Source organism: Copadichromis virginalis, linkage group LG3 (assembly GCF_057382275.1).
Source record: "Copadichromis virginalis isolate Kocher_CV1m ecotype Utaka linkage group LG3, C_Virginalis_male_GT1.1, whole genome shotgun sequence".
Lineage (NCBI taxonomy): Eukaryota > Metazoa > Chordata > Actinopteri > Cichliformes > Cichlidae > Copadichromis > Copadichromis virginalis.
Genome location: NC_140620.1, coordinates 48,122,995 through 48,150,337, shown reverse-complemented (window position 1 = coordinate 48,150,337; position 27,343 = coordinate 48,122,995). Strand labels below are relative to the sequence as shown.

General features: G+C 42.8%; 1 protein-coding gene across 8 annotated transcripts in view; it reads left to right on the top strand.

The window, feature by feature from the left end:
• The window catches only part of ppargc1a (peroxisome proliferator-activated receptor gamma, coactivator 1 alpha), a 309,088-nt gene that overhangs the window by 249,380 nt on the left and 32,365 nt on the right, over positions 1–27,343 (top strand). For 4 of the 8 annotated variants that reach the window (XM_085451449.1, XM_085451452.1, XM_085451454.1 and 1 more), the window contains exon 2: positions 26,537–26,716. In XM_085451449.1, coding sequence (XP_085307575.1) covers positions 26,537–26,716 — 180 coding nt within the window. Of the gene's footprint in view, positions 1–23,521; positions 24,329–26,536; positions 26,717–27,343 lie in introns of those variants that run through there. The other 4 variants (XM_085451456.1, XM_085451455.1, XM_085451450.1 and 1 more) reach the window with 3 other exon arrangements.

Genomic DNA, 27,343 nt, shown 5'->3' with positions numbered 1-27,343 from the left:
AAACTGACACTCAGCTCCCTTTTTACCACTTTGGGCAGTAAATTGTTCTTCACCCAGAGTGGAAATGCTACCCTTTTGTCCCTTAGAACCATGTCCTCAGACTCTGATGTTCTACCTGTCATGCAAGATGCTTCATAAGCTGCAAACCCGTCTGAGCTGGAGTTCATCGCTCAATCGCCAAGGGATGAGTAGAGTAGAGATGAGATCCCGAGGCCATCAGGCGATGTCTGGTTGGACATCCTCCACAGACATGCCTACACATTCTATCAATAAACATCATGAACAGAATCAGTGACAAAGGCCAGGCCTGGTAAGTCTGACTTATTACTGACAATGTGCACCAAGCTTTCAACAATGGTTGTACAGGGACCAGATAGTCTGCAACAGTGGGTCTGATATCCCATACTGAAGAACACCCCCCATTTAGGACACTTTGAAAGATGTGGTCGAATACCTTTTCCAAATCCATATAACCCATCTAGACTGGTTAGGCAACCTACCATGTGCTGTCAAATATCCTCAAGAGGATAAAGAGCTTGTCTAGCGTTCCATGACTGGGACAAAAACCGCAATGTATTTTCAGCAGCTGCAAAGAATTTGCACGAGCAGTGCAACTCCTCAGTTATAACAAATCAAAATGACGGATCCATTGCCCATCTATTAAACATACTGATACTGTACCTTCACCATGGTCATTTATATCAGAGCGTGTGTTTTCTGTCGCTACTGTCAAAACACAAGTCTCAGCAGATCATCTCCTGTTCGCTTGTTGAGTAGGTGGGAGCTGTCGTCGGTTTATTGATGTGAAAAAAAAAAAAAAAAGTCAACCCTGTTCTGTATGCTCATTACTGAAAACACGATAAAAAGCAAGGGTCGCAAATAATGTATCATTATCTCTCTCTCTCTCTCTCTCTCTCTCTCTCTATATATATATATATATATATATATATATATATATATATATATATATATATATATTAGGGGTGCAACGATACACAAAATTCACGGTTCGGTTCGGTTCGATACTTTGGTGTCACGGTTCGATATTTTTTCGATACAAAAAAATGTTCATGCATTTTTAATTTGTCATTTATTAAAATTATAAATATATATTTTAACTCAAAAGTACAGTTTTTAAATTTAACCCTAACCCTTGTGCGTGTTTTTTATTTTGACAGCGAATGCGCACCTGCGGACCACTTATGTGCAGCCCTGGTTATTTAGCTTGTCATATTGCAGCCACAGAGATTATTTTGTCCATGAAACCATAAAGCTGCACTTTCTTTTTGCCTTATAGTCTGATTTGTCATAACTTCTCCGTTTTGTGGTAAGCTTTTCTTTGGCTGTCACTTCTTCACCCTGACCTGTCTTATTTGGCTCAGCAGAACTGAAATGCTTTTACACGCTCACTCACATAAGCTCAGCGATTCTCTGCGCGATCAACCTCTCACATGTTTAAGCTGCGGGAGATTTCACTTGTCATGTTTGCATAGTAAGCTAACGATTAATAAGACGATGTCAGAGGAATTGGTGCACAAATTATCATCACTCACAGATCAGTGCTGTCGCTCTCTATACACAGTTCGCACGATTGCAAAGTGAAAGCAAAAAAACAAGCGCAAATTCAAACGCGACTTCAATATGTCACATATTGACAGTGGCTCACCGATGCCAATGACATAATTACCCAGCTACATTTCTGAAAGAATGCAAAAGCATTGACATATATTTTTCCTACAATAGCCCGACGGGCAGGGAAGAGAAAGATTTTGGTAGCCCGACTGAAAAAAATCGCTAGCCCCGGGACGTCGGGCTAGCGATTTTGCGAGCCCTGTATCTGATTGAGGAATCACTCATCTTTGGAAAAGAGAGTTTATTACAGAGAAATGGCTCTTTCCAAAATAAAAGCTATACTATCCGCTTCTTCTGGGCTATATTCTCAGCAGCATAAGGAGAATCATGTGCTAACAGCTGTCTAAATGACTCGGCTAAAGTTAGTAGCATGCTTGTTGTTTTTGTCTTTGCACTAGGATGATGTCGGCGTAAATGTGCAGTCATATTCGTTGTGTTCCCACTAGTGCTTTCAGGTTAATCTTGTTGAAATGACCTTAACGCCACAACACGGCAAATCTCCGTTAACGAGCTACCGCCGATCGCTCCGTGCATGGGGCTAGACGGCCAACACGTTAACGAGCTAACTGCGCTAACACACTAGTTCACACCAATGTAATTGAGCATTGCATGGCACATCCAACATACTGTTTTACTTTAGTCCATGACTCGCTTACCTTCAGGGTCATACGTCACATGAAAACCAAAATAATTCCAAACGCCAGATCTGAATGAGGTTCAATTTGCCTGTTGCAAGTAGAGCTTAACTTCTGTCTCGCTAGCTTGCCCTGCGCTCTTCCTTCTGACTATGCTGTCTGTGTTGAGCGCTCAGTGGATCTGCGCTCGACAGTGCAGCCTAGGCGGAGTAGTCGAACACAGATTCACTGAGCGCTCAACACAGACAGCATTGTCAGAAGGAAAATTGATAAAATAAATTACAAATGTTGTATTGTTCGATACATATGCGTACCGAACCGAAAGCACTGTATCGAACGGTTCAATATCGATACGAATATCGTTGCACCCCTAATATAAATATATATATATATATATATATATATATATATATATATATATATGTGTATATATATATATATATATATATATATATATATATGTGTATATATATATATGTGTATATATATATATATGTATGTATATATATATATATATATATATGTATATATATATATATGTATATATATGTATATATATATATATATATATATCACACAACAGGTAGATCTCAAAATACTGTTTTTGTTGATTTTTGCAGAACAATTTGTTTCAGTTTGAGGAGGTTTGCCTGTATTATTGCCTGTACTCTTATCACAGCTCATTTCTTGCTTCTCTTCATCCACTCAGCCTTGAAATTCTTTTGAATTTTTTTTCTCCCAGAAAGATAAATATAGTGGTAGTGTCAAATACTAGTGTGGGTAAACACATTAACTATTTTTCAAATGTTATAAAAATGACTGGGGCCATGGCATTAAGGTATCTAATGTGTGAAAACCGAGGGCAGGGGGTGATACTACTGAGGGCAGGGGCAGGAAATGACACTACAAATTAGCTTGATGAGAGAGACTAGTCTGACTATGGGAGGGTCATTAGGAAAAAAAGGAGCATCATTTCTTGCAGGATGTCACACTCCATCAGCAGCTTAAGGTGTCACCTGTCCTTGCTCAAAGGGTCTTTTCAACTCACATTCAGTGTGAAGGTGTTTGCCAGGGACACATGCACACAGTGGTTTTTTTTTTTTAAATTTTCCACAGCTTAGAGGTAGAATATCATGAAGTCTTATAGAGGATGGGGGAAAGCAACTGTTTTGGGTTCTGCTATTCCCTTCTGTGTTGCTTTAATTTAATAAGCCTGGCAGATAACGCACGTGTGACTGACTGCATGTTGGATCAGTGAACTGAGACATATGGATTATTATAAATGAAAAGAAAATGTGTCGGGTCAAGAAAAGCTATATGCTAGCACGTGACTCGAACCAAAGAGAGCTGCAGCTGAAAGACTCGCTCATCTATTATTTAAAAAGAAAATAGGAATGACATTTTCTGGTCATGGGTGGGTGCGTGTGCTTTGCTGTGGCAATGCCACATAGCCCCCGGAGTCATCGTTTGTGCTTACACACTCATCACAGTCCAAAGCAGCTCGGGCTTGCTCGTGACGTGATCTTTGACTCCGGGTTGCCAGTTTGGCACATACCTCCAGCGTTGCGCACCAGGAGAAGCCAGTTTCCCCAGGCTTCATATTTATTAGCACTGATGTGTGTGAGCTGGCGTGCAGCATGAGCAGCCGGGCGAGAGCGCAGCGGACGCAAACCATGCTTGACGTGGCCATCTCATGTGGAAGGCGAGAGTAAATAAGATTCCAGCAGGGAGGAAAATGCACAATCATTGCCTGGGAACTGGGGCCTCCCGTCAAGAGATTCATGCAAACCTAAGCAGGCTCCTACTTCGACTCTTCACTGAGGCTGAGTTAAAGTCTTTACTCAGTTAACCATCCTTTAGTGGTTACGAATTGACTTGAGGAATGTGCTTGGTCTCCTGCAGCAGCTAGCTTAGGCTAAAATCCCACACGTTAGCTTACCACTACCTCAGGTTGTGAGTGAGAAATCCACCGCTTTCCTCCCCCGTCCAGTTCTAAATGTCATTCCCCACAGTATCTTTCCTGTACAGATATGCTGCCCTTCAGCATGACTGGATTCTCTCAGGAAGAGATGTGAGAAGACACAAGGAAATTCTCTGATATCAACAGAAAAGTGTCCTGTGTTATTACAACACTGTGTGCACTCATGTAAAGGCTATAACTTAATCTTCGTGAGGAAATGGTGTTTGGGGCCTGGGAAAGAAAGGTAATTTGCAAGTCAGAATAGTCCCTTTAATAGAGGACTTGAAAAGAGGTTACTTGATATCGAACAAGTCTAAAAATCTGGTTTCCCAGCTATCTTGTATGAAGACCACGCATGACTTAAAATAGCCAGCAGAAGGGCCAATCATAATACTTTATTTTGAGAATGTAATTTTCTCATGCCTTGCCAGTAATTAACCTTCACACAATAAGGTATTGGAAGCACCACAGACACAATTCCAGACCCACAGTTTGTTTAAAAGACGAGGCTATATGATAGGCTGTGTGTAACAGGGGAATGGAGGAAGAAGAGAAAAAAAGGAGCCAAGATTCGACTTTATCTTCTGCAGGGAACCTTTTCTTTTGCATTCTCTGCCTGGTTTTATTCAAAACTGCTGTTTCTTCACTTCTGCTGAATTGGGTTTTGTTCCTGGCTAATTCCAGCCCGTCTCAGTCCAGGGGCTCGTGGGAACTGCCGCGATCGCTTACAATCACTTCAGTCAAACACCTGGGAGATAATTGACTGGGCTTCGGTCAAACTTGTTTTTTTTTCCCCCTCTCTCTCTTTCTTTCCCTGAGTCTTCACAATGGAGACAAAGAACATGGGCACAAAAAAAGATCAGAATCACTAAATCCATTCCCAGACAAGGCACTGTATAGATGGCCCGAGAGCCAAATTGCCTTGCCCCAGTCTGGGCCAGCTGAATGTGAAAATGGTTGAGGAACAGTTGTGGTTTGAGCTTGGCCGTCTCAAAGGAGATGTAGTGTTGGAGAACATAACACATAAGACAAATGTATTGGTTTTTTTCATACCTTAACAAATGCTTTCAGGCTTTAATTCCCAGACCCAGAATCTGTAACATGGCAGAACTATACACAATAACTTACACACTAACACTGGCAGGGTGGTTTTACAGCTGGCTAACGTGCAGCAACATTAAAAGCTTCCTTTTATATAACCCTATTCAGTTTATACTACACTGGGTGTCAGCTTATGTTGAACAGTGATACTGCTCACATGATATGAAGCCCTTCTGCTTAATGGAGGTGCATTTGTTCCAAACATAACTGTCAAGTCCTGTCGTGTTACTTAGTTTATTATTAGAAACTTAAATGTCAGTTGTGTCAGTGTTTAAAAGTCTCCTTCTTTCGGATTCAAAACACACGTATAAGTATGAAAATTACATTTTCTAATATAATAATTTGTATGCACTGCAGCCACTGGTTGCCAGGGAAGATGTATATATTCCTGGTGGTTGCTAAGGTGGCTACCTGATCGCCATAGTTTGCATGCAAGACACCAATTTGTCTGCAAAAACTACTCATTGGCCGAGAGTGAAACTTCTGCGTTGTGTTGTGTCGACCTTTTCACAGTTTCACAACTGGTCTGCAACTAGTTGGTGAGGGTTTGCAGACAAGTCTGTGTTTTCTTTGTAAACTACAGATGAGCAAAGCAATTGCAAGGAGGGTGTCAGTGCAGCGCTATATACGTTTTTGCAACTGATTTCACCTTGTGATTGTCACATTCACTCGGCAACCAGTTATGAGTATGTTTTTTTTCTAGCAACCTGGTGCTGCAGGGAGTTCCTGATATGTCTCTATGTAGACCTGTGTGACTGACATAATTATTTTAGAAAATGTCCTAAACCTAAATGTCCAAAGTAAAAACAAGTACTGACAGCTGTTATCAGACACCCACCAACATTAAGATTTTTCAGAATTTCCACACAAATGTTCCTCCACAAACACCACTGTGCACAGGACACACACACATGGGTAGAGTGTCTATAACATTGGCCACTTACTGTATTATCATGGTCCCACATTTGATGGCCCACATTTTTACTCAGGAAAGAAAGGGAACTACTAACTAATCATTTTTGAATTAGTGCATGGCAGCAGCAAGAGCAGTCATTAAAATCACACTGCTATTATTCATTAGACAGCACATAGACAGCACAGTTTTACTGTTAAACATAATCACGCCCAAGTTTCATTATCCGTGGGAAGTATTTATTATGAAACAATCCTGCAGCGTGCTCTTATCAGTGACTGCAATTTAGTGAATTCATGTTATTGACTCACTAATATTATTCAAGGTCATGATCCGCCATAAATAAAATCCATAAAAAGGAGCCTTGTAAACAACAGTGGACGAAGTTGACTTTTTGTCTTGCACTTGGCGGCACAGTAGTTCTCATACATATAGAAAATGATTTATCCTCCATACCATGTGGCAACCTCCTGATGTGAAATCACATTTTCGCACGGATGTGGTTATATTCTTGGACTGTTTACTCCTCGTGCCTCTGGGGCAGAGAGTAAATTGAGGGTAATTATTATTGGGGTATGGAAATGTGGACGGCCGTACATACCCGAGCGTGCCTCACTTACGAGATGCCTCACAAGAACACAAAGCGAGTAACTGACACTCGTCCACATGGGAGTCGCTCTCCCGCTGACGCTGACTGAAATCTGTAAAGTGTTTAAGTCGTGTCACCCCAATGCTACTTTGTGGATTGTGTCTTTTCATTAGGAATGTGGCCTCATCTATTTATATGACAGTCACTTGAGTCATGAGGCTTGAACAGCCTAACCCTAACCACAATGCTTTGCCAACACTGACCCCGACTGCTCCGATTTTTTTGTCTTTTTTCAGAGCTTTTGCCAAAATAATTATTTCCTAGTGTTATTTTAAAATTACTCACCTTATTCTTGTAAGCTTTTATCTCAACAATTTTCTGTCACACCCATGTCCAATCAACTATTTCCTCAGCCAGGTAATATTCTCCCATGCTTCTGTTTATATATCACATGCTTAGTGTTTCTTTGATCACCCTCCATCTTATGAGTAATTTTCTGTGAGTTTTCCGTAGTTGGAGTTTTGGATGATACCATTCTACACACCAAACCAAATCTCATACATTTCATATAGGATGTGCTGTTTTTTTTAAAGCTTTAGCCTGCACACAGTTGCTGCATATGTGCATGCCACTTTACAACCCACCTCCACTCCACTCTTCCTTTCATGCTGTGTCCGGCTTAATCTGTGTCATATGTGTTGTCAGTGACACCCACCCCTCCAGCTTTCCTTGTGTCCGTGGGGCAGGGAGGCCCCAGAGCAGAGCCATGCCACCGAATATAAATGGCTGCAGATGGAAATAGCAGTCTTTGGACTAAAGTGGTCCTTACTGTTTGTTCCCTACTACTGACTCAACTCTTGATTCAAATTCTTACAACACTAAAGAAAACCACCACTTAAAAGACAGAGAGAAAAAGCAGAGGACAACAGTTATTGGGAAATATGTCGCATAGGTTGGATAGTCTTAAGCGCCTGGGTTGAAGGCTAATGGACTTCTTTTTAGGTTCTTGAAGACGTTTCACCTCTCATCTAAAAGGCTTCTTCAGTTCTGCATAGTACACAAAGGTTGGAGACAGCACATGCATGTACTAGTAGGGAAACAAAGTAGTCATTTGATTCTATGTTTTTTCAAATACTGCCTAAATTTTTCTGCAGTATTTTTCTGCAGTCTTTCTGACCTCAGTACTGGACACGTGACCAACTGTGCATTGGTGTTTCGTCACTAGTTGCTGGCATGTTTTCAAATTTAAGCAAAAACTAAAAGACCTAAAATGTTTCCTATATTTCAGTCTTTTGTGGATGCGCTCTACAGATAAATGGCACGAACCTAAAACATTTATATGTTTGTGCTAGCTTCAAACGTGAGAAGAAGGGTGTAAAAAAGAAAAGTTGTTGCTATGGGATGATACAATGTGAGCTATTCTGTCCCTCCCTTTGAGCAAAGTCTTGAAGTCTGCACATGTGATCTCTCCACGTTGTAACCTACTCGGGTTGCAGTTGAATGCATGCTTTGGCAGCTTGCATCTTAGCACTTCGCCTTGAAGCTATAAGAAGTTCAAGCAGGAGTCGTAATGATGTCATGACAGATGCTATAATCGAATGTCCTCCACCTTACACAACATTTGCTATACATTGCGTACAAAATACAACACAAAAACACCCCAAATAAGCCGCATCTGTTCTTGCTGGGGCCATTTAAGTTTCATTGCCTCTACATTTGTGTTATCATAGTGGTAGGTGCTCTCTCTCTTATTAGTATTGTGTCTATCATGATACCCTTCTACCTCATTTTCTATTCTATATTAGGATGACTGATGTCTTGAAATAAGAATTGAAACCACAGAGATGATTATCTTCAACACCGTAGCTAGAACATTAACAGATTTTCTTTCCATTATCAGCCAGGAGCAAGATTAAATCATGTCATCTTCTAGTTCCATATCTGTCTTTGTGCTATGGGCAGCATCCTAGCTGTTCACACATCGAGCTTTGGCTGCTAGAGGAATTTTTCACATTTCTGGCCCATTACGCTCGGCTGGGCCTTGATGAAGCCAAAATTACCTGCTTTAATTGCTGTGTTTTATAGACTGTACATGAGGCTACCCGCGCTAAATACAGCCTGCTTAAATTAATGGGAGCGTTCAGCGTTAGTGCATTTTTAATGAGGAACGGAGGCTGCCAGGATAGTTTTCTATATGATGAGGCACCCACTTTCCCCTTCGTTTGTGACACTGGCACGATGTGTTGTGGCGCCCCAGCACACACCAGCTGGTATCCAGTGTGACGCCAGGAGGAAGCCGGTGCGCCTGGTAAGGTGCGCCCCACCCAGCAGTGACAAGGAAACAAACTAGGCTCTCTCTTTGAGGCCTTTTTTTTTTCTGCAAGCCAAGCGGCGTGACATAAAACTTTCTGTCTGCGATGTAAATACCCACATTCACAGGCAACCTTTCACACAAATATACATGCATGCACATAGACGGCTTGGTATTTTTCCATGTTCGTAAACGAGCGTGCACCTGTTGTCACTGCAAACGCACACGCACACACACGCACGCACACGCATACATACAAAGCTTATCAAAGAAAAACAAGAGTTTACGGCGTTATATGTTATAGGATACAGGGTGTAACCCTGATTTACATTTGTATGTGGAGTGCAATGGAGTACGGAGAGTAGAAACGGCAGTCAGCAGAGAAGATAACCCCAAAACATTAACTCTAAATTTATGCCAGGATCCTATTCCCTCTCACTGAATTAATGCTTTAATCTCTTCCTCTTTGTTGCATGTGTACTTGGGCGCAGTGTGTGTTTGTGTGTTGGGAGGTTGGGGGTGGAGGATTATATTTCTCAGCAGCCACTGTTTTTAGTAGTTCTGTTGGAATGAAAGAATTTACCACAGAAGTCCGGCGCCTGAGAAATTGCACCTTTTTGCCATTTCAGTCTTTCCTCTATTCAAAGTCACACCAATAGTCCCCATCAGTTCTGCTGTCTTTGCATTTCCCCTTCCACAAAGAAATAGCTAGTGTTCTTTTAATGGGAGATTACCTTCAAATGCAAGCTTAAAAGATTATGCGCTTTCATATATGTCTTTGAGGTCCATTATTCGATGTCATTTCTTGAACATTCGGTGCTCTCCCTCACTTTTCCCCATCTCTCCTTTTTTGTATTTGTTCCGTGTAGCTTTAATTCACTGCTTTATCTATTCAGATAATAGTCACCTGCTCCTAATGTGAAGCAAGACTTTCTTTTTTTCCCCCTCCTCCCACTGGAAAATCTATGTCACATCTGTGACTTAACGTACTGCATCTTTGATCCCTTGGCTCACTCTGCATGCAGTACCACCAACATGTCCACTGACAGACCTTATCCATAATTTATTCCATTCTAAAATGAAAAATCAGACGTATGCCGGGGAATATTCATTTTTCCCATCACCGTCCTGCCACCTGAGTCATCGCTTTATGAATTATTTTGACGATTGGTAATGATGTCCTGTGTTGGTAGGCCATTACAGGAGAGGAACTTAATTCGCCCATTGTTAATTAATTGCTTCATTCTTGGTGGGAGTAATAAAAATGCTATTAAGTAAAATACCTCTATCATTAACCTAACTTTGTTAATATGGGTATCAGTGGGGCTCAATAAACAAAAGCTGTAGAGCCTACTGCTGCATAGGGGTAATTAAAAATTCACTGTCATTAATTATATTGGATGGAAGATTTTCCAGTGAGTTTGATTCTAGTTAGCTATTCACAAAGATCTCCATCAGACTCTCAGCAGAAACACAGACTTTTTATCGGTCCTGGGCTTCCTGCTGTTTATCTGCACTGCGTGAGTCTATGCAGGTTTGTGCAAAAGTCTTCAGCATCCCTCATTGTTTTTATTTTACTTCCAAGAAGCCAGACTTTGTTCTGATTTTTAAAGTGGTCTTTTGAAGTTTTTCTTTGAACATTGGCTGCTTTTTTACTCATTTTCAGTCCATTGCTTTCACCCGACCGTTTTCAGAGGAATGTTTTTTTGTTAAGCCACCTAACACTGACCTATGAGTCATTCAAGCATAATAAAGACACCTAACCCAAGAGGTGAAACAGTGTTGTGTCTACACATAACAGACAACTTAGCAAAGAACCGATTTCAAACTGCATCTTTGAGTGCCTTGTTACTAGCGGTCTGTCACAGAAACACATCATTTGTTCCAATTTTTTTGTTCGATCTATGAAAACTGCCAAAGATAACATGAGAAAGAAAACATGGCATGTCGCAGAATAGTGTTTAGTAAGCACTTCGAGGAAAGTGGACAAATGGAAGACAGAAGAAGAGTCCTGCTTATAGAACTGTAGTGGATGGACAGCATCTAAAAGTCTTATCCTAAAGAAACAGGAGGCAGAGGGTGCCAAATTACACAAGAATTGTAACAGAAAATCAGTAGACTTTTCAGTCCAGTTAAACTCTCTCCTGACCTCCTCCAGTCTTGATTTTTTTTCCTTCAAATTGGAAGAGAAAAAGGTACAACAGTGAGTGTCTACAGCCATCTGTAAAACAAGTTGGAGGCTATTCATAGTTTGAGGCTCAATTTCTGTCAGATTTCTGTCAGATTTGGATCCAACATGCAATATTGTGTGCAAAGCATCTGATTAGAAACTGCCTCATTTTTCAGCATGACAAACATGCTGCCAGTGCAGTAAAAGCACACCTGGATAGAAAACAAACGGAGAAGAAACATCATGGATTGGCCTCCCCAGAGTTCAGACCTAAAAATGATTGAAGCAGTGTGAGATCATCTTGACAGAGAACAGAACTAAAGGCAGCCAACATTGCCAACATTTATCAAGAAGTCTGGAGAACTACCTCGAAATTCTAACTAAAGAAATTACAAGAAATCTTGCCTAGGGGAGTTCATATAATCTTCATATAATTTTAAGAAGCCAGTAAAAATACCACTGTTTACAAGATTATATTTTATCAGACGAGGTCCCTCATTTGGACAGGGACTGTGTACTACAACAAAAGATGTCATTTGCCAGTAGTCCTTGGACTATAATGGTCTACAAAGTGCACGTGGCAAAAATCTCGCAACCTGCCTATAAAGTCCGTAAAAACTCATGTAAAGATATCTGTTTATAGGGATTAATAATTAGATAGTGTGATAGAGCTTACATGTGCTGCTATACACGTTGGTGCTTATTGTGCCATAATGCCCCATAAGACACGGCTTGTTTGAAGGTTTTACCAGATGAAAGACTGGAATTATGCAAACTGCAATAAAATGTGTTTGGTCAAGAGACCATAAAGTAATTCTCAGGTTAAATATCTGCCATGTCGACCTGTATAAACAGACATGTTTGCACTGTAGATAAAACCTTGTGATAGCTGTAACATCTTTAGTGGAAGTTTTTGGAAACTGGGTAATTTTCCTAAGAAGCACAACACAGAGAAGGTAGCCCATAGAAGAATGCCATGAAAGAGGTAGCAGGACTTTTAGTTGTAGTGCGTCACTGGTTCACAGTTAATAGGATCTCAGTGGAAAATGTTGACTCAACATCAGTAAATTCCACGGGTAACATTAATCAGCAGCTGTGCTTCTGGGAAGTAAAAGCACAGTTTTAGTAAAGGCGTAGTAAGGAAATAAGTCTTATTGCACTCAAAGCAAATCATTTTTTCTCAGTTCTCTGCAAACGTACCAGAAAGAAACGAGTGAATTGCCGGAGGAACTCCTGCATTGCATCAGTAAAATGAGATGTGGGCATCGTTGTCAGTGAAGATATTAGCTTAAGAGATTTTTTTCCCCCTTCCATTTGTTTGTTCTCGAGACAGCTCTGACAGCATGACTTCACTTGCACCAGGAACAGGCCTCGAGATTAACATCGAGATTAACATTGCCATCTTAATGCATCTCCAAGCTCATCATTTTGTTTCTTCTCACTATCCCCCCGTCCCTTTTTCCCCTCCCTGCTTTCTTTTTCCTCCTCCTTTTTCATCCCTGTCTCCATCTTGTCACATTTCTGAAAAACTGGCAACAAAGGCGTGAAATTGATGTGATGAAAAACAACTGGGATATCTCTATGAGCCATTTGCTTTGCCGTTATGGCCACCCTCTCTCCCCTCAGCGTGGCTCTAGGCTTTCTGTTGCGATTGAGGGCATACTGCAAATTAGCCAGCAGCTATCTGAGGTTACCAGCCAAATGCATGGCTGACCTCGCTCCCTGCCAAGCATAGCCCTCCTACCAGCTTTATGCCCAAACTTTGTTTCACTGATGCTGGGCTTTCATTGCCCACTTGTATTTATTTATTTATTTATTCTTTTGCCGTGTTCAAAATTGCGTTACAGACACATATGAGCCGCAGTATTTATTTACTTTGTCACACCTTTAATAATCCTGGAACAACTGAATTTAAAGAGAGGATGCGGTGAAAGTTTAGAATACCTAATGTTACTTATGTTAATATAATTCAAAATTGCATTTGCACTGACAAATGGCTGCAGATACTCCAAGTAAGAATAGGATAATAATAAACAGGGATTAATCTTTGCTGTGTTTCATGGAGCTTAGATTGAGTATTATGCTAAAGCCTGCTGGTTATCTTCTTTCTTTCTTTCTTTATATATATATATATATATACAGTGGGGCAAAAAAGTATTTAGTCAGCCACCGATTGTGCAAGTTCCCCCACTTAAAATGATGACAGAGGTCAGTAATTTGCACCAGAGGTACACTTCAACTGTGAGAGACAGAATGTGAAAAAAAATCCATGAATCCACATGGTAGGATTTGTAAAGAATTTATTCGTAAATCAGGGTGGAAAATAAGTATTTGGTCAATAACAAAAATACAACTCAATACTTTGTAACATAACCTTTGTTGGCAATAACAGAGGTCAAACGTTTACTATAGGTCTTTACCAGGTTTGCACACACAGTAGCTGGTATTTTGGCCCATTCCTCCATGCAGATCTTCTCGAGAGCAGTGATGTTTTGGGGCTGTCGCCGAGCAACACGGACTTTCAACTCCCGCCACAGATTTTCTATGGGGTTGAGGTCTGGAGACTGGCTAGGCCACTCCAGGACTTTCAAATGCTTCTTACGGAGCCACTCCTTTGTTGCCCGGGCGGTGTGTTTTGGATCATTGTCATGTTGGAAGACCCAGCCTCGTTTCATCTTCAAAGTTCTCACTGATGGAAGGAGGTTTTGGCTCAAAATCTCACGATACATGGCCCCATTCATTCTGTCCTTAACACGGATCAGTCGTCCTGTCCCCTTGGCAGAAAAACAGCCCCATAGCATGATGTTTCCACCCCCATGCTTCACAGTAGGTATGGTGTTCTTGGGATGCAACTCAGTATTCTTCTTCCTCCAAACACGACGAGTTGAGTTTATAGCAAAATGTTCTACTTTGGTTTCATCTGACCACATGACATTCTCCCAATCCTCTGCTGTATCATCCATGTGCTCTCTGGCAAACTTCAGACGGGCCTGGACATGCACTGGCTTCAGCAGCGGAACACGTCTGGCACTGCGGGATTTGATTCCCTGCCGTTGTAGTGTGTTACTGATGGTGACCTTTGTTACTTTGGTCCCAGCTCTCTGCAGGTCATTCACCAGGTCCCCCCCGTGTGGTTCTGGGATCTTTGCTCACCGTTCTCATGATCATTTTGACCCCACGGGATGAGATCTTGCGTGGAGCCCCAGATCGAGGGAGATTATCAGTGGTCTTGTATGTCTTCCATTTTCTGATGATTGCTCCCACAATTGATTTTTTCACACCAAGCTGCTTGCCTATTGTAGATTCACTCTTCCCAGTCTGGTGCAGGTCTACAATACTTTTCCTGGTGTCCTTCGAAAGCTCTTTGGTCTTGGCCATGGCGGAGTTTGGAGTCTGACTGTTTGAGGCTGTGGACAGGTGTCTTTTATACAGATGATGAGTTCACACAGGTGCCGTTCATACAGGTAACGAGTGGGGGACAGAAAAGCTTCTTACAGAAGACGTTACAGGTCTGTGAGAGCCAGAGATTTTCCTTGTTTGAGGTGACCAAATACTTATTTTCCACCCTAATTTACGAATAAATTCTTTACAAATCCTACCATGTGAATTCATGGATTTTTTTTTCACATTCTGTCTCTCACAGTTGAAGTGTACCTCTGGTGCAAATTACTGACCTCTGTCATCATTTTAAGTGGGGGAACGTGCACAATCGGTGGCTGACTAAATACTTTTTTGCCCCACTGTATATATATATGTATGTATATGGCTTCTCTTACAACCAGTAAAACATAAGGTATATGAGAATTTAAAAAAAAAAAAACTCCCCTCGGTTATGTTCATCCCGACGCCTCCCTCGTGAGCCATGAAATCGGGCTCCGACTTTATCCCAGAGCCTCACGTTTACAAGGAGAGATAAGGGCAGTTCAGACCTATTGTTGCAGCCGGCATGACCCTAAACATAAAAGGCCATCTCGGCCATCTACCATTGTGTGCAGCTACAGTATATATTGAGCTGCATAAACCCATCCTTTTGTGTGAAGTGAAAAGAGAAGGGGCCTCTTAATTAAGCTGGCGAGAACGTAAGTGACTTCCTACGTGCATAAATGAATTCTCAAGGAAGTAACTGTGTCATCCTGGATGTGGATAAATGAATAAGTTGCTGAATGCAAGCGGCAGTAAGTGGGTTAGCATGTAAATAAATGAATAAGTTAGCAAATTAGAGTTTAAGTGTGTTAGCATGTAAATAAATGAATAAGCAAGTGAATTACAATGCGAGGGAGCTCGCAGGCTTGAATAAAGATGTTAAGGAAGCGAGTGTCAGCACTGCAAAGGAAGTTATCTCTCTCTTCAGAAAAGCCTTTGAGGACACAGTTGTTCCAAGCACGGCTTGTTGCAGGGCGGTGAGACGGCTACATCTGGCCCACGCGCGTCATATTTTCTCATGTACAGATGACATGCCAATTACTCCTTAATTACACGCGTCATCTGGACCAAAGTGCCCAATGCCAGTGCTGATTAATCCTGTTTATTGTGGCACTGATGACAGTCCCGGTGGACACAGACGACCACAAAAGCACACAACGAGGGATTATGAAAGGCATCGGGAAAGGAGGCTGCAGGGACAGGGAAGCCAGGGCAAGGGTTGGCTGACTGAGCGGCTGCCTGACACTTCCCCAACGCTGTAAATTTCAACCACTGATAATCAGATATACTGAAAATAAGTGATGAAAATCGCTTTTATTTTCCAGACAGTGGAAACGGCTCGGGGCATAACGACGTCTGAGTGGAAAAAACGAGGAACGCTTTGGTTGCCAAAAACACTGAGGTTGCTTACTCACGAGGAAAAAGCCAGCATTATTGCTCAGCCCGGGCCCTGCAATGTGCTTACACACGCTTTCGTGCTGATGGGTGGCTGCCAAGTCATTTGAATATCATGTCCAGTTAAAATCACGATTTTACACACATCAAAACCAATTACTTTCTGTCGTCTTCAAATCCGCATCTCATTATCTCTTAGTTGTTGTTGCTAACGAGAGAGAGCGGGAGAGTGGGGGGGAGTATTTTTGCAACTCAGTTTTACTTCCAAAAATGTGACAGTCGCGAGGGGGCAACGAGGCCATGCTGGTGGTAGCGGGGGCCTGCGTGCGTATATCTGTGTGTGAAAATCTAGACCTTCCCATAAACGAACATGTAGGACATGTGAGGCAGATACCCGTCGTAAGCAGAAAGATATCAGACCGTGACTGGAATATGCGCGGGATGGGAGTGTAGTAACCACTAGATTTAACCCTGAGATACTGGGTGTGGACAGACTGGCACTGGGAAATCAAGCAGGGGATCGTGAGGTGGCTTATCTTTCAGATGAGAGATGGAACAGCTTCGGAGAGCGCGGGGAGACGGTCGTCGGCCTCCCATCGCTCTGACCCTTTGTCAGGCCGATACTTCCTGTCCCCCCCAATCACGCCTTCCTGTACTTAGGCTTCCATCTTCCTTCCCTTCCTTCCATATCTGCCTCTAATTCATGCCCGTCTTTGTCCAACGCTTTCTATCACTCACAGCAGCTCCCTCTTGCTTTTGTTACTCCCTGTCACACTCTCTTTCAGCGTTAGCTCCATCTCCATCCATCTGCTCCTTTTGTCTCTTTGCTCTTTTTCACTAGGATGCCTTGGCAAAAAATGGGTATTGACTGTGTCTTCTCTTTCCTCTCATCCCTGCTCTTTTTTTATCATTATTATTATTATTTTATTTCATTTTGTTTTTTAACGTCACTGTGTACTCCAGCACTACAAGCTCCTTTTAGGAGGTGATGTGAAGACTAGTAGAAATGCACCCTGTAAGGGGAAAAAAAGGTGATGATACAATCAGTTTTATTGTGCTGTAAGGATTTTTTTCAGGCTTGTGGTTATACACCCGGTATGCAGCAGGCTGCATGAAAGAATTGCAATTCGCATGCATTTTTCCCTCTCTCTCGCCCCCCCCCCCCTCTCATATTCCCCCCTTTTCCTTCTCTTTTCATTGCTCAAAATAATTAGACTGCAGTCTGGACTCAGGGGTGTAACGTTTCTGCTCACGTTTCTGTGATACAAGAGTGAGTTGAAGCACAAAAAACCCCGGTTGTGCTGTTCCAGAAATTTCTACCTGTGCGCCACTAAACACGCCCCCCTCCCGCCTTTCCCCCTGATGCTGTTTTAATGTGGAGTTCCACAAGGTGCAGCGCACTTTAGCTGACCTAATTCTTCCTTGGCACTCTTCCAGTGTTAAGAGTTCATAAGGACTGCGCTGTCAAGGCACTGAGCCCTGCCTCTCTATTATTTTAGAAATCAAGCAACATCTGTTGTGCTGTGTCCCCACCCCCCCGACTCGTGAGTCACTGGAGATCATTTTGCAGTTTGCAGAAGAAAAAAAATGCACCTACATTTGCCCGCAGCCCAGTGATGAGACCCCGTTAACGTATTTTCACTTTGTTAAACACGATCCAACGAGCAGAAAACTGGCACTCCTGTTCTTCTGTTGCCTGTATGATTACTGTGCCGCACAGATCCGTTTTTACAGGCCACGGCTTTTTGGCTCACCAGCTTAAACTTTGCATTAAACTTCAAAAACTGCCTTAGCGGACAGCGTGACAAGCACTATTTTCACATGCCCTTTCAGTAGGAGAAAAAATAATAAAATTTATATGTATATATATATATATATATTTGACTGCGAAACAAGTGCATCTCATTTCCTCTAGTTACATCTTTGGGCATGTGGCATCTGTTTGGATTTTACAGCAATTTCAAAGTTTCGGGGTATGAAGCATTTTAAGCACAGGGAGTGTGCGAGTCTTGTTTATGTGTGCGCGCGCTCGCAACCCAAACCCTCATGGTCCATAAATTTTAATATTCCTTGTGAGTACTATACCCAAGCAAAACACAAAGTGCCTCACAAGTCCCTACACAGAGCGCTAGTTCTCCACCAAGATGCATTTCACACCAGGCCCGTGCTTGCAGTTACCCTCTCTCTCTCTCCCTCTCTCTCTCTCTCTCTGCTGCCACTTTCTACATGCATCTTGCATGACTCACAAGCCCAACAACAGCACCACAACACGCGGCTTCGGAGGGAGTCTACAACTCACTTTGCCATGTGACTGTGATATTATTTGAGCATAGTGGTGGGAGGGGGGCTGGTGATGGTGGTGGTGGAGGAACGGCCGCTACTGCTTATTCTCCACCTCCCAAAAAAAAACAGAGCTGGAGTAAGGAAAAGGGGGAGGGTGGTCCTGCGCTGCGCCCCAGGCTCCTTTTTTGTGTTTACCAGTCCCTGCGTGGGACTGATGCTATTTTCAATTCCAAGTCTCAGCCATGTCTAACTGGCCCTAGCCTCTTGATGCCATTTGCCTTAATAATATGGGCTGGATGCTCCGTGGGGAAAGTAGCTGCCATCCTGAGAGTGGCTAAATGACACAGTGGAGTTCATTGATGGAAAGGATTACATGCTTGCACGCAGGGCGGCGAGGCAACGGGTCCTCTGAAGGGCACTACAAAGAGAGGCGAATCTTCACAGGGGGAGAACGCACTAGCTTACTGTATGTCAAAGGGGGCGAGCGTCGGCATAATTTGTAGCGTCACACTGTTCATCTCACTTATAATGCATGAGTTGGCAGCCTATGGAGCCTGAGCAGATGTGTGGACATGCACTGCAGTGCTGAGAGGTAAAAGATGAAAACTGTTTTTAAAAAGTTGCCATACATTTAAAAGTCTAACCCATTTGTATTTTGTCTTTTTTTTTCTGATTTAGCAAAGCCTACTTTGAACACAACCCAGTGTATTAATTCGACACCATATCAGAAGCCCATGCATGCACTGTGTATCCATTACATTTCCTGTAGCCAGTTCTGTATGGCATTACATCCTATGTTATTGTAGAGCATTTGACTGTTGCGAAATGTGACCACTTCCTCCTCTGTCCCCTAATAAGGAGAAAACAATATGACTCATCCAGTGGAAAAACGACCCCCGTGCACCGAAGATCCGAAAGCACATCCACCGACAGCGCACCATGCCAAGCATAAGCTGTCTTATTATAGGCCTGAGTGGCACATGAATAGATGCAGCACTCTGCTTTACCTCTGCCCTCAATTAATTCATATGAATCCAGCCACCATGTATTAAAATGGCCAGATGCTAGGATGGATTCAGTTGGGAGCAATGACATGCAACAAAGTGATATGAATCACGCCCCCCCCACCAGACACACACCCACACACCCATGGTGTGCAGAAGCACACTCTCAAAGGGCCAGTGACACAATTTAGAGATAAAGCAAAACAAGACACGGCCACTTAAAGTTTAAGTCACAGCTGACGCGGATTTAAACAGGATGCGTTCGAAGTCGACTCGTGATCTTAATTTCACCCGCAGAACCCGTCCATGTAAATTCTGCTCTTAAATAGAAATGTTAATATCAGATTCAATCTAAGACCAGAAATGCAAATAGGCGGCAAAGATAATTATCTGTGGATTAGACCCATTTTGGCTTTGATGACTTCTCTTGTCAACTGACTTTTCATTGAATTCCTCTAATCCTTTGTTTAAAAAAAACCATGTAGTTTGCCTCCTTGTGAAAGCACGTATGTCTCATTTAACAGATCACATTGCTTGATTTTTTAGAGACTGGATCAGCGGTCGCTTTTCTTTCTTTCTTTATGGTCCATCTTGAAGCAGGTTAACGCTCAGCAGTTTGCAATATTCAAGCCGTTAGCAGCGGTTTTTTAGACATGCTATGCATCAAATAGGTGCTGGCAACTTTTCACACTCCATCTTGTAGATTTGGGCCTTTTGCGAGGTGATATCTATAAGAGCAGCTAAACGCAAGGGTGGTGAGAAAGCGAAGACCCCCGGGCCATTCGCAGGAGCAGAATGATTGAACACGTCGTGATGTTGGTCCCGTAGCTCGCAGTGCTTTGGCCCGACTTTCTCCTCTGACGTGGGCTACTAAACATCACCTATTTCTCATTCTGCACAAGCCTGCGTCAGTCTCCCCTCGTACTTAGCCATTCATTATCAGCTCTCTGCAACTGAAACAAAAGCTGTGGCATTTCAAAGATTACCTGTACTTCAGTAGGGCTGTAGAGCCCCGTTTTCCCCCCCACCTCTTTTGAAACGACTCCTATATCTACAAACATCTCCACCACTGCATACATAAACAGCCAGCCTACAGCAAGAAAGTGTTCGCAGAAAAAACAACAACAGAAAATGAATCAAAGGCCATTCAAGAAAGAAAATCATAGTACATCTATATTTAGCTTCTGTAGTCTTAATTGGCATGAAGAGTACAATCAGATAAGCCATTTGACTGTGACTCACATGCTGCTTCAGGAGAGGGAGAAATATCATTTACCGGCTTTGGTCTCTTACCAAGGTTTGTTTTTCTTTTTTTTTTTAGTAAACCATGAACCTTAAAGTGTCTATCCGACCGGTATCTCCTGTCATTGCACTAACAGACATTTGTTAGACACACAAACAGTGTCGACCCACTTCATCTACACGTTTTTTTTTCTTTGATCACAGAAGGACTTAAGTCCAGGTTGTTGAGCGTTTTATCCGTGCCACACTCACAAAGCCGCCTACCTTTACTCTCCATGTCACTCCCATGTTGCCCCTATATTACTAACTGTGTAGCGCTGGTCCATCTGGGCTCTGTGAGGTCACTGCACACGCCACCTGCTCCGATCAGGTTTCGCCTTGGCTCCTGGTTGGCATCTCTGGGCATGCGTGGAGAGGCAGATGTATAGATTTAGTGGTACACATGCCCTCACATGCCTATAAGCGTACCATACACACACTCATATGGTATGCACGCACACACACACGCACGCTGAGCATACACTGGTTTTCCTTGAACATAATCGGTGCAGTTTACAATTTGCATTTCCAGCTTTGTGTGCAATTTTGTGTTTAATGAGATTTATTGTAAGTGGATCGCTAATATTGGGAGGCAGCTGCTCCTTGCATGCAGGTTGGCTTAACAGACTTACAACGCGCGCACACACACACACATGCACACACAATCGGATAGGGGATGAAATATCCCGTCGAGCGAGTTTCTTATTGCAGAAATGTATTGTCAGAATTGAAGTTATTTCCCGAGAATAATATCCAAACAAGAAAATGCTTACATCTTAACAAGCGTTATTTGTTTACAGTCTAATGCAATAGTGTGGGTTTGTAATAGCATATTTCATTAAAACGCTGAGAAAATTCCCAACTGACGCTTAACTCCTGACGGCTTCAGTGCAGAACTGAGCTGTAATGGATGATGAAAGGGAGACAATAACATTTAGCACACAGTGAATTACTCCTGCTGAATTCCTGTCAGTGCTCCAACAGAAAAACCACTGTTTGAAATGTCCACAAAGCTTTTGTTTTTATTTTACTGAGGCACTGTTGCCTATACACCTCTTGTTTACACTGTATACATGGTTAATACTGCCACCTGTCCTTTTCTTTATTGCCTCTGAATGGACAAAGAATTACTTTCCAAAAGGCAGAATTACCTTCTTTGTACTATATATTATATGCCAAAAAAACAAAGCTGTTTTTTCTTTTTTTTTTCTTTTTTTTTCCAGTCATGAAAGAACAAACCTATTTTAGAATCTAAAAGGAAGGATTTCAAATGATTTAACCCCCATATTTACAGAAAATAATGCAAAGTAATGCTTGTGATTGTTGAATTGAATACTCTGTTTGGATTTGATGACATCACCACTTTCACAGCTGCCTGACCCGGTTGAAGATCTCACAGCTAATTAGGTTAATTGGTCAGTAATATGATTAGGTGTACAAAGAGCATGGCAGTGAGTCTTTAAGTAAACACTGCAGTGTTGATCTGTGAATATCAGCCGCTGTGCATTTTCACACCACATGCTGCTGAACCTCTGCACAGTATTGTTGCATTTTCTTTCTTACTATTTATGTTTATTTTTATACCTTTAGCTTAATCTTTTGAACACATGTAGAACTGCAAACCATATATGACAATAAAGTCTAGTCTATTCTACGAAGTAAAGACGGGAACAGTTTATCACTCTGCACAACCAAAGAGTGCAGCAATTTCAGAACATTTTCAGTAATTCAAACATTTAAACATTCTAATATCATTATTATTATCCCCTAATTATAATTCCATTATTGGATTTAGCTGGCAAGACCGAAAGCCAATTTTTTTTATGGCTGCGTTGCTGCATGAAGTTGAGAAAAACCTCTGAGAATCACTGTCAGTGAAGAAAGAAAAGAAACACATAAACAAGGTTGAAAGGACAACACGCGCAACAGCCTCATTTAAAAATGTACTCTGAGGGCGTCAGGAAATCATCCTGCGGTATGATGGTTCAGGATTAGAGGTTCTTTCTGAAAATCATGGACACTGCATCCTCCAACCCGAAATCCTGCAGCTTTGTTATCTTGATGTAGGTGCGCATGAGCAGGCACATCTGCGAGGGCACCATTAACGCTGAACAGTCTCTGCAGGATTCGGATCAGCATGTGCTGGCTGCCGACTAGATGACATATCTTTTAGGCAGAGACTGGCTTATTTCAGTAAGACGGTGCCAAACCACATTCTGCGCATATCACAGCAGCATGTCTGCAGGGGGGGAAAAGAGAGCCGGGGGCATGGGGAGGGGTTGTAAAACGGGAACAGATCAGGCTGAGAAAGTACTTTAAATGAACAATCGTTTCATGCAGCAGAAAATGCAATATGTTCTTTGCTTATTGTGGAGAAAAAAAAAACTATAATTACAAAGCTGAAACTTAATATGACAGATTGCACTGGTGCTTAAACTCATTAAATTGTGCTTTACAGTGCTGGTGAGACATCATTTGACTTGTGCTTTCTCCATTATATGGTCTCCAAGTTTTCCTGGAATCAGTGATACAGTTACTATTAAGTTGCTGCAGAAGAATTGTAATATCAATATGCCTTGCACATTTGCAAACAAACTGAGATCACGAGGCTGAGACACAAGTTCACATCCAGAATCTTACTGATTTCGTTCTAGTTGATCTTCCAGTAAAGCAAGTAAATTGAATTAAGGACTGCTCTTTTTAGTCTGTGCAAATCCCACGAACCACCCTTCTTAACCTATTTTCATAATGCCCCCCCGCCCGGCATATGGATAGATGGGTTTTGAGTTTGGCATTTTTTGCAGTGCACGGAAAGGATTTTACTATGTGCGCAGCCAGACCCCGCCTGCTCAGCGCGCGTCACTGGCGAGTAGTGTGTGGACGCGGAGTCACTCCCCTGACTACTTTTAATAGCTTTGTCATGTGATGGAAAGCAGTTGTAAGACAGGTGCCCTCGGTTCATTCTCGGCGAGGGGCAGCAGTTGCCTCTGTGAGAGCGAGTGGGAAGCGTGTGTGGATTTCCTTTTTTTTTTTTACTTGGTTTCTTCCCCCCCCCCCCCCTTTTTTTTTCTTTTTTTTCTTTTTTGTTTAATTTTTCGGAGCGTCATTCAGTGGCTGGATGGCGTGGGACAGGTGTAACCAGGACTCGGTGTGGAGAGAATTAGAGGTGAGCGCATCAAATAAAATCCGGCTTCTTTCATCTCTCTAGCCCTCTGGACTTTTTTTTCTCCCCTCTGGAACGATGGACAACACTGGCACGATGATCTCCACATAAGTCTGCACTCTCTCCCTCTCTCCCTCTCTCTCTCTCTCCTCCTCTTCCTCCTCCTCTGTTGCCGGTGCTGTTCGTGGCTTAGTGCGCGTCTGGACACGGTTGAGGATGCGAGGGATATACGACACGGGAATATATGACAAGTGGAGGGAATGTGCGGAATCTCCCTTTTCAGCCCAGTTAAAGATGTAGTTGTTGTAACGCGTGCACGGGCTCGGGACCATTGCTCTCCACGTAGGATCCCTGTTTAGTCGGAGCAAGTGCTTGCAAGCTGGCGGATATCTTTCCAACCGCGGACTGTACGCGCTCCGGTGCCGAGAAGGTTTTCGTGCCGAAATGACTGAAATGTCTCAAAGTCAGGTATTTCGCTGACGCATGAAATCCAAAGACGAAAATAATTCCTTTGATGTGCTGTGTCCAGATAGCCAGGTGATTTTTTTTCAAATGCAAGTGCAAAGGTTGTCCACACTGACGCACCGGGTATCTGGCATTGCGCAGGAGCATGTTAATATTAACGGTACCGGTACCACGTCTGTGTGTCAACATTCCTGCCGGAGGAATGCTGCCCTGGCTGGACGGCAACATCGCGTCCAGCTAGAGTAGATCATTCCGTGTTCTTGCGAATTTATTTACAACATTCTGCTGATTTTAAACGCTTCATCCAAGTCATTAGCTCACTATCGCTCCTGTCTTTTTTTATGCAGCTTACTTTACCTGGTTAAAGCGCATGCAGACAATAACGCACATCAAAAGGATACTTATTCGTCCCCCCTTTTTTTTACCCCTTAATCTTCCGAGTCCACCCAGCTTGTTATACAGAGGTACTTGTCTGCGTTCATTATCTCAGTGATACCTCAGAGAGGGTTTTTCACAGTAACTACATGACTGCAATCCGGCTGCACGGCTGCGATTTTGTGGTCTGCGTGATCAGATTATGAGAAAGAAAACAGCTCTTATCTAATTAAAATGCGGCTCTGTGTGTACGTGTGTTTGTGTATCTGTATATGGACGTGTGTGTGTGTGTGTTTTGCAGACCGTTTTCGGGATTGTTTGTTATTCGGACACCCTCCTTTGCACTTACTTCCAGGTACGCTCCAGGAGAGCATCGTTTTTTTCCTTATCTTTTCTTTTTTTAGACTGCGATTTTAGTTTCCACTCTCAACCCTACCAATGTGCGTGTCCTCCTTCAGCCGATCGATGCTGATAAAAAATGTATGCACGTATTAAAGCCCTGCTATTTAACTGTCAATCAGCGCCGCGCTCCTTACTTTAATAATCTCTCTAGCAGGTGCTTTTATGCGCGGTGCGTGCGTAAATCACCGGAGCGCTGTGGTGCACCCTGACTGTCTGTCTGGCGGCGCTATTTCATTTGTTCGCTAAGAAATCCATAAGATAATTGAGCACAGGGACGTCCATCCTCTGAATATCCTAACGGCTTTATTGCCATTTCTTCATTCCGTGTCTTGTCTGACTGGATCATCTGGGGGTGGGGGGAAACCTAAGACGCAGTGAATCTGTCCTCCTCTTCGCAGTCGCAACATAACGGATTTGTCTCATCACGGTCTTAAGTCATCGTGTATTCGTGTTGGTGCGTTTCCGAGGACAGATGAACTGTGACACCGGTGTCTGGGCGGTTTTTCCTTCTTGGCACAGCATCCGTCTCTCAGCTTTGCCCTGAGCCGAACCCGACTCTCACCCCTCCTCAGGCTCCGGGCCAAACACATCCGGGCTTCTTATGTCGTTCTTAAGGCCGGCGTTAATACATAAACAGACGCGTTGTCAAGGAGTGTGTAGACTACAGTATGAAGCTGTTTTCACAGGCTGGGTTCAGCATTTGCATAGTCAAAAGTGTAAACATGCAAACATCCCCCGCTCTGGGGGATTTTATTTTTTTAATTTTAATTTTTCCTTTTTAATGACCACTGACTCTCTGGTTCATAGTTTGCCCCAGAAGAAGCAGACTTTTGCTTGTTCAGCTGCTGGTTCAGGGGGGAAACAAACTCACACACCCCCACATCTGATGATTTGTGTGTGGCAGAAGCTGTAACATCTTCTGCATACAGGACACACTGGATAGATTACATAAAAGTGGCTGGTGAATAACAAAATGTCAACAGGCAGCATTTAGTAGCGGGGAGGCCGTTACCAGTGGCAGTGTAAGCAGCACACTGGGAGGCTGAAGAGAAGCTGAGTGGAAACAGGTTGCGGGGCTTGCACGTTGTTGTGCAAAAACAAGCCCGTCAGAAAAGCTGTTCCGTTACTTATCGATGGAGCGACAGTGAGAGAAGTCATGAATTCCAGCTACTTAGTGTGTCACATGAAAGTGGCAGATCAGCAGAGGCATCCAGAATGATCAAATGAGGGAATTAGAACGTGAATTGTCACTAAGACGAGAAGCTCGGGCTCATAATACAAATGTATGAGTTCCCCTTGTCATGCCCAGATTACCAGTCCCTCTATTCTTTTGCAGGATGGCTCAGATAATTCATTTTCTGATTTGCACATGAAAGATCTGTCATTTCTGTCTAACCATCCATGATTTTTGTCTTTTTTTAATCTTTTCTCCAGTGTGCTGCCTTGGTTGGTGAAGACCAGCCCCTCTGCCCAGACTTACCTGAACTTGACCTCTCAGAGCTGGATGTCAGTGACTTAGACGCAGACAGTTTCCTGGGCGGCCTCAAATGGTACAGTGACCAATCAGAGATCATTTCTGCTCAGTATGGGAACGAAGCGTCCAATCTTTTTGAGGTAAGTACATAAATATCACAAATCCAACTATTAACGGCCTTCATTAATGTCTTTCTCATTGTACGTGAATTATTCATAACACGGCTAGCAAAATGCTGTGGGACATTTTGCATCCATGGTCATTTCATTATTTGCTCTCCGAGGGGTCAGCACTGAGCTGGGATAAAAACACGGCCAGGCTATCGCATTCTTGAATGCAAGCCAAACACAATGCACAACTGTTGCCAGTTTACAAATACGCTTTTTGCAGGAGGAGTCGGTGTGAGGAACGATAAGCCCGAAAGGACTTTTGTCCCCTTTTTTGGACCCTGGCCGTGACGGGAGACAGCCTTATCAAATCCTGGAGCATTTATTTCAGTTCAGAGTTGGTAATGCGGCACACATCTGAAAGAACGCGTCCGTAGTAAATTTATAGTCGGGGCCACTGTGTTGCAAAATGCTTCTCAAAGGTTGGAGTGTAAAACTTTAATCTTTGCCCCGCTTCACTTCTCTCCCCCTCTGCTTCTCTCTCTCTGCACTTCTGTACTATTCTTTCCATTGGACTCTCTTTCTTTTCTCACCCGGCGACAGACGTCAGCGGGTGATGATCTGGCCGAGGCCATAAAGCCATTGGTCTTGGGACTGAGT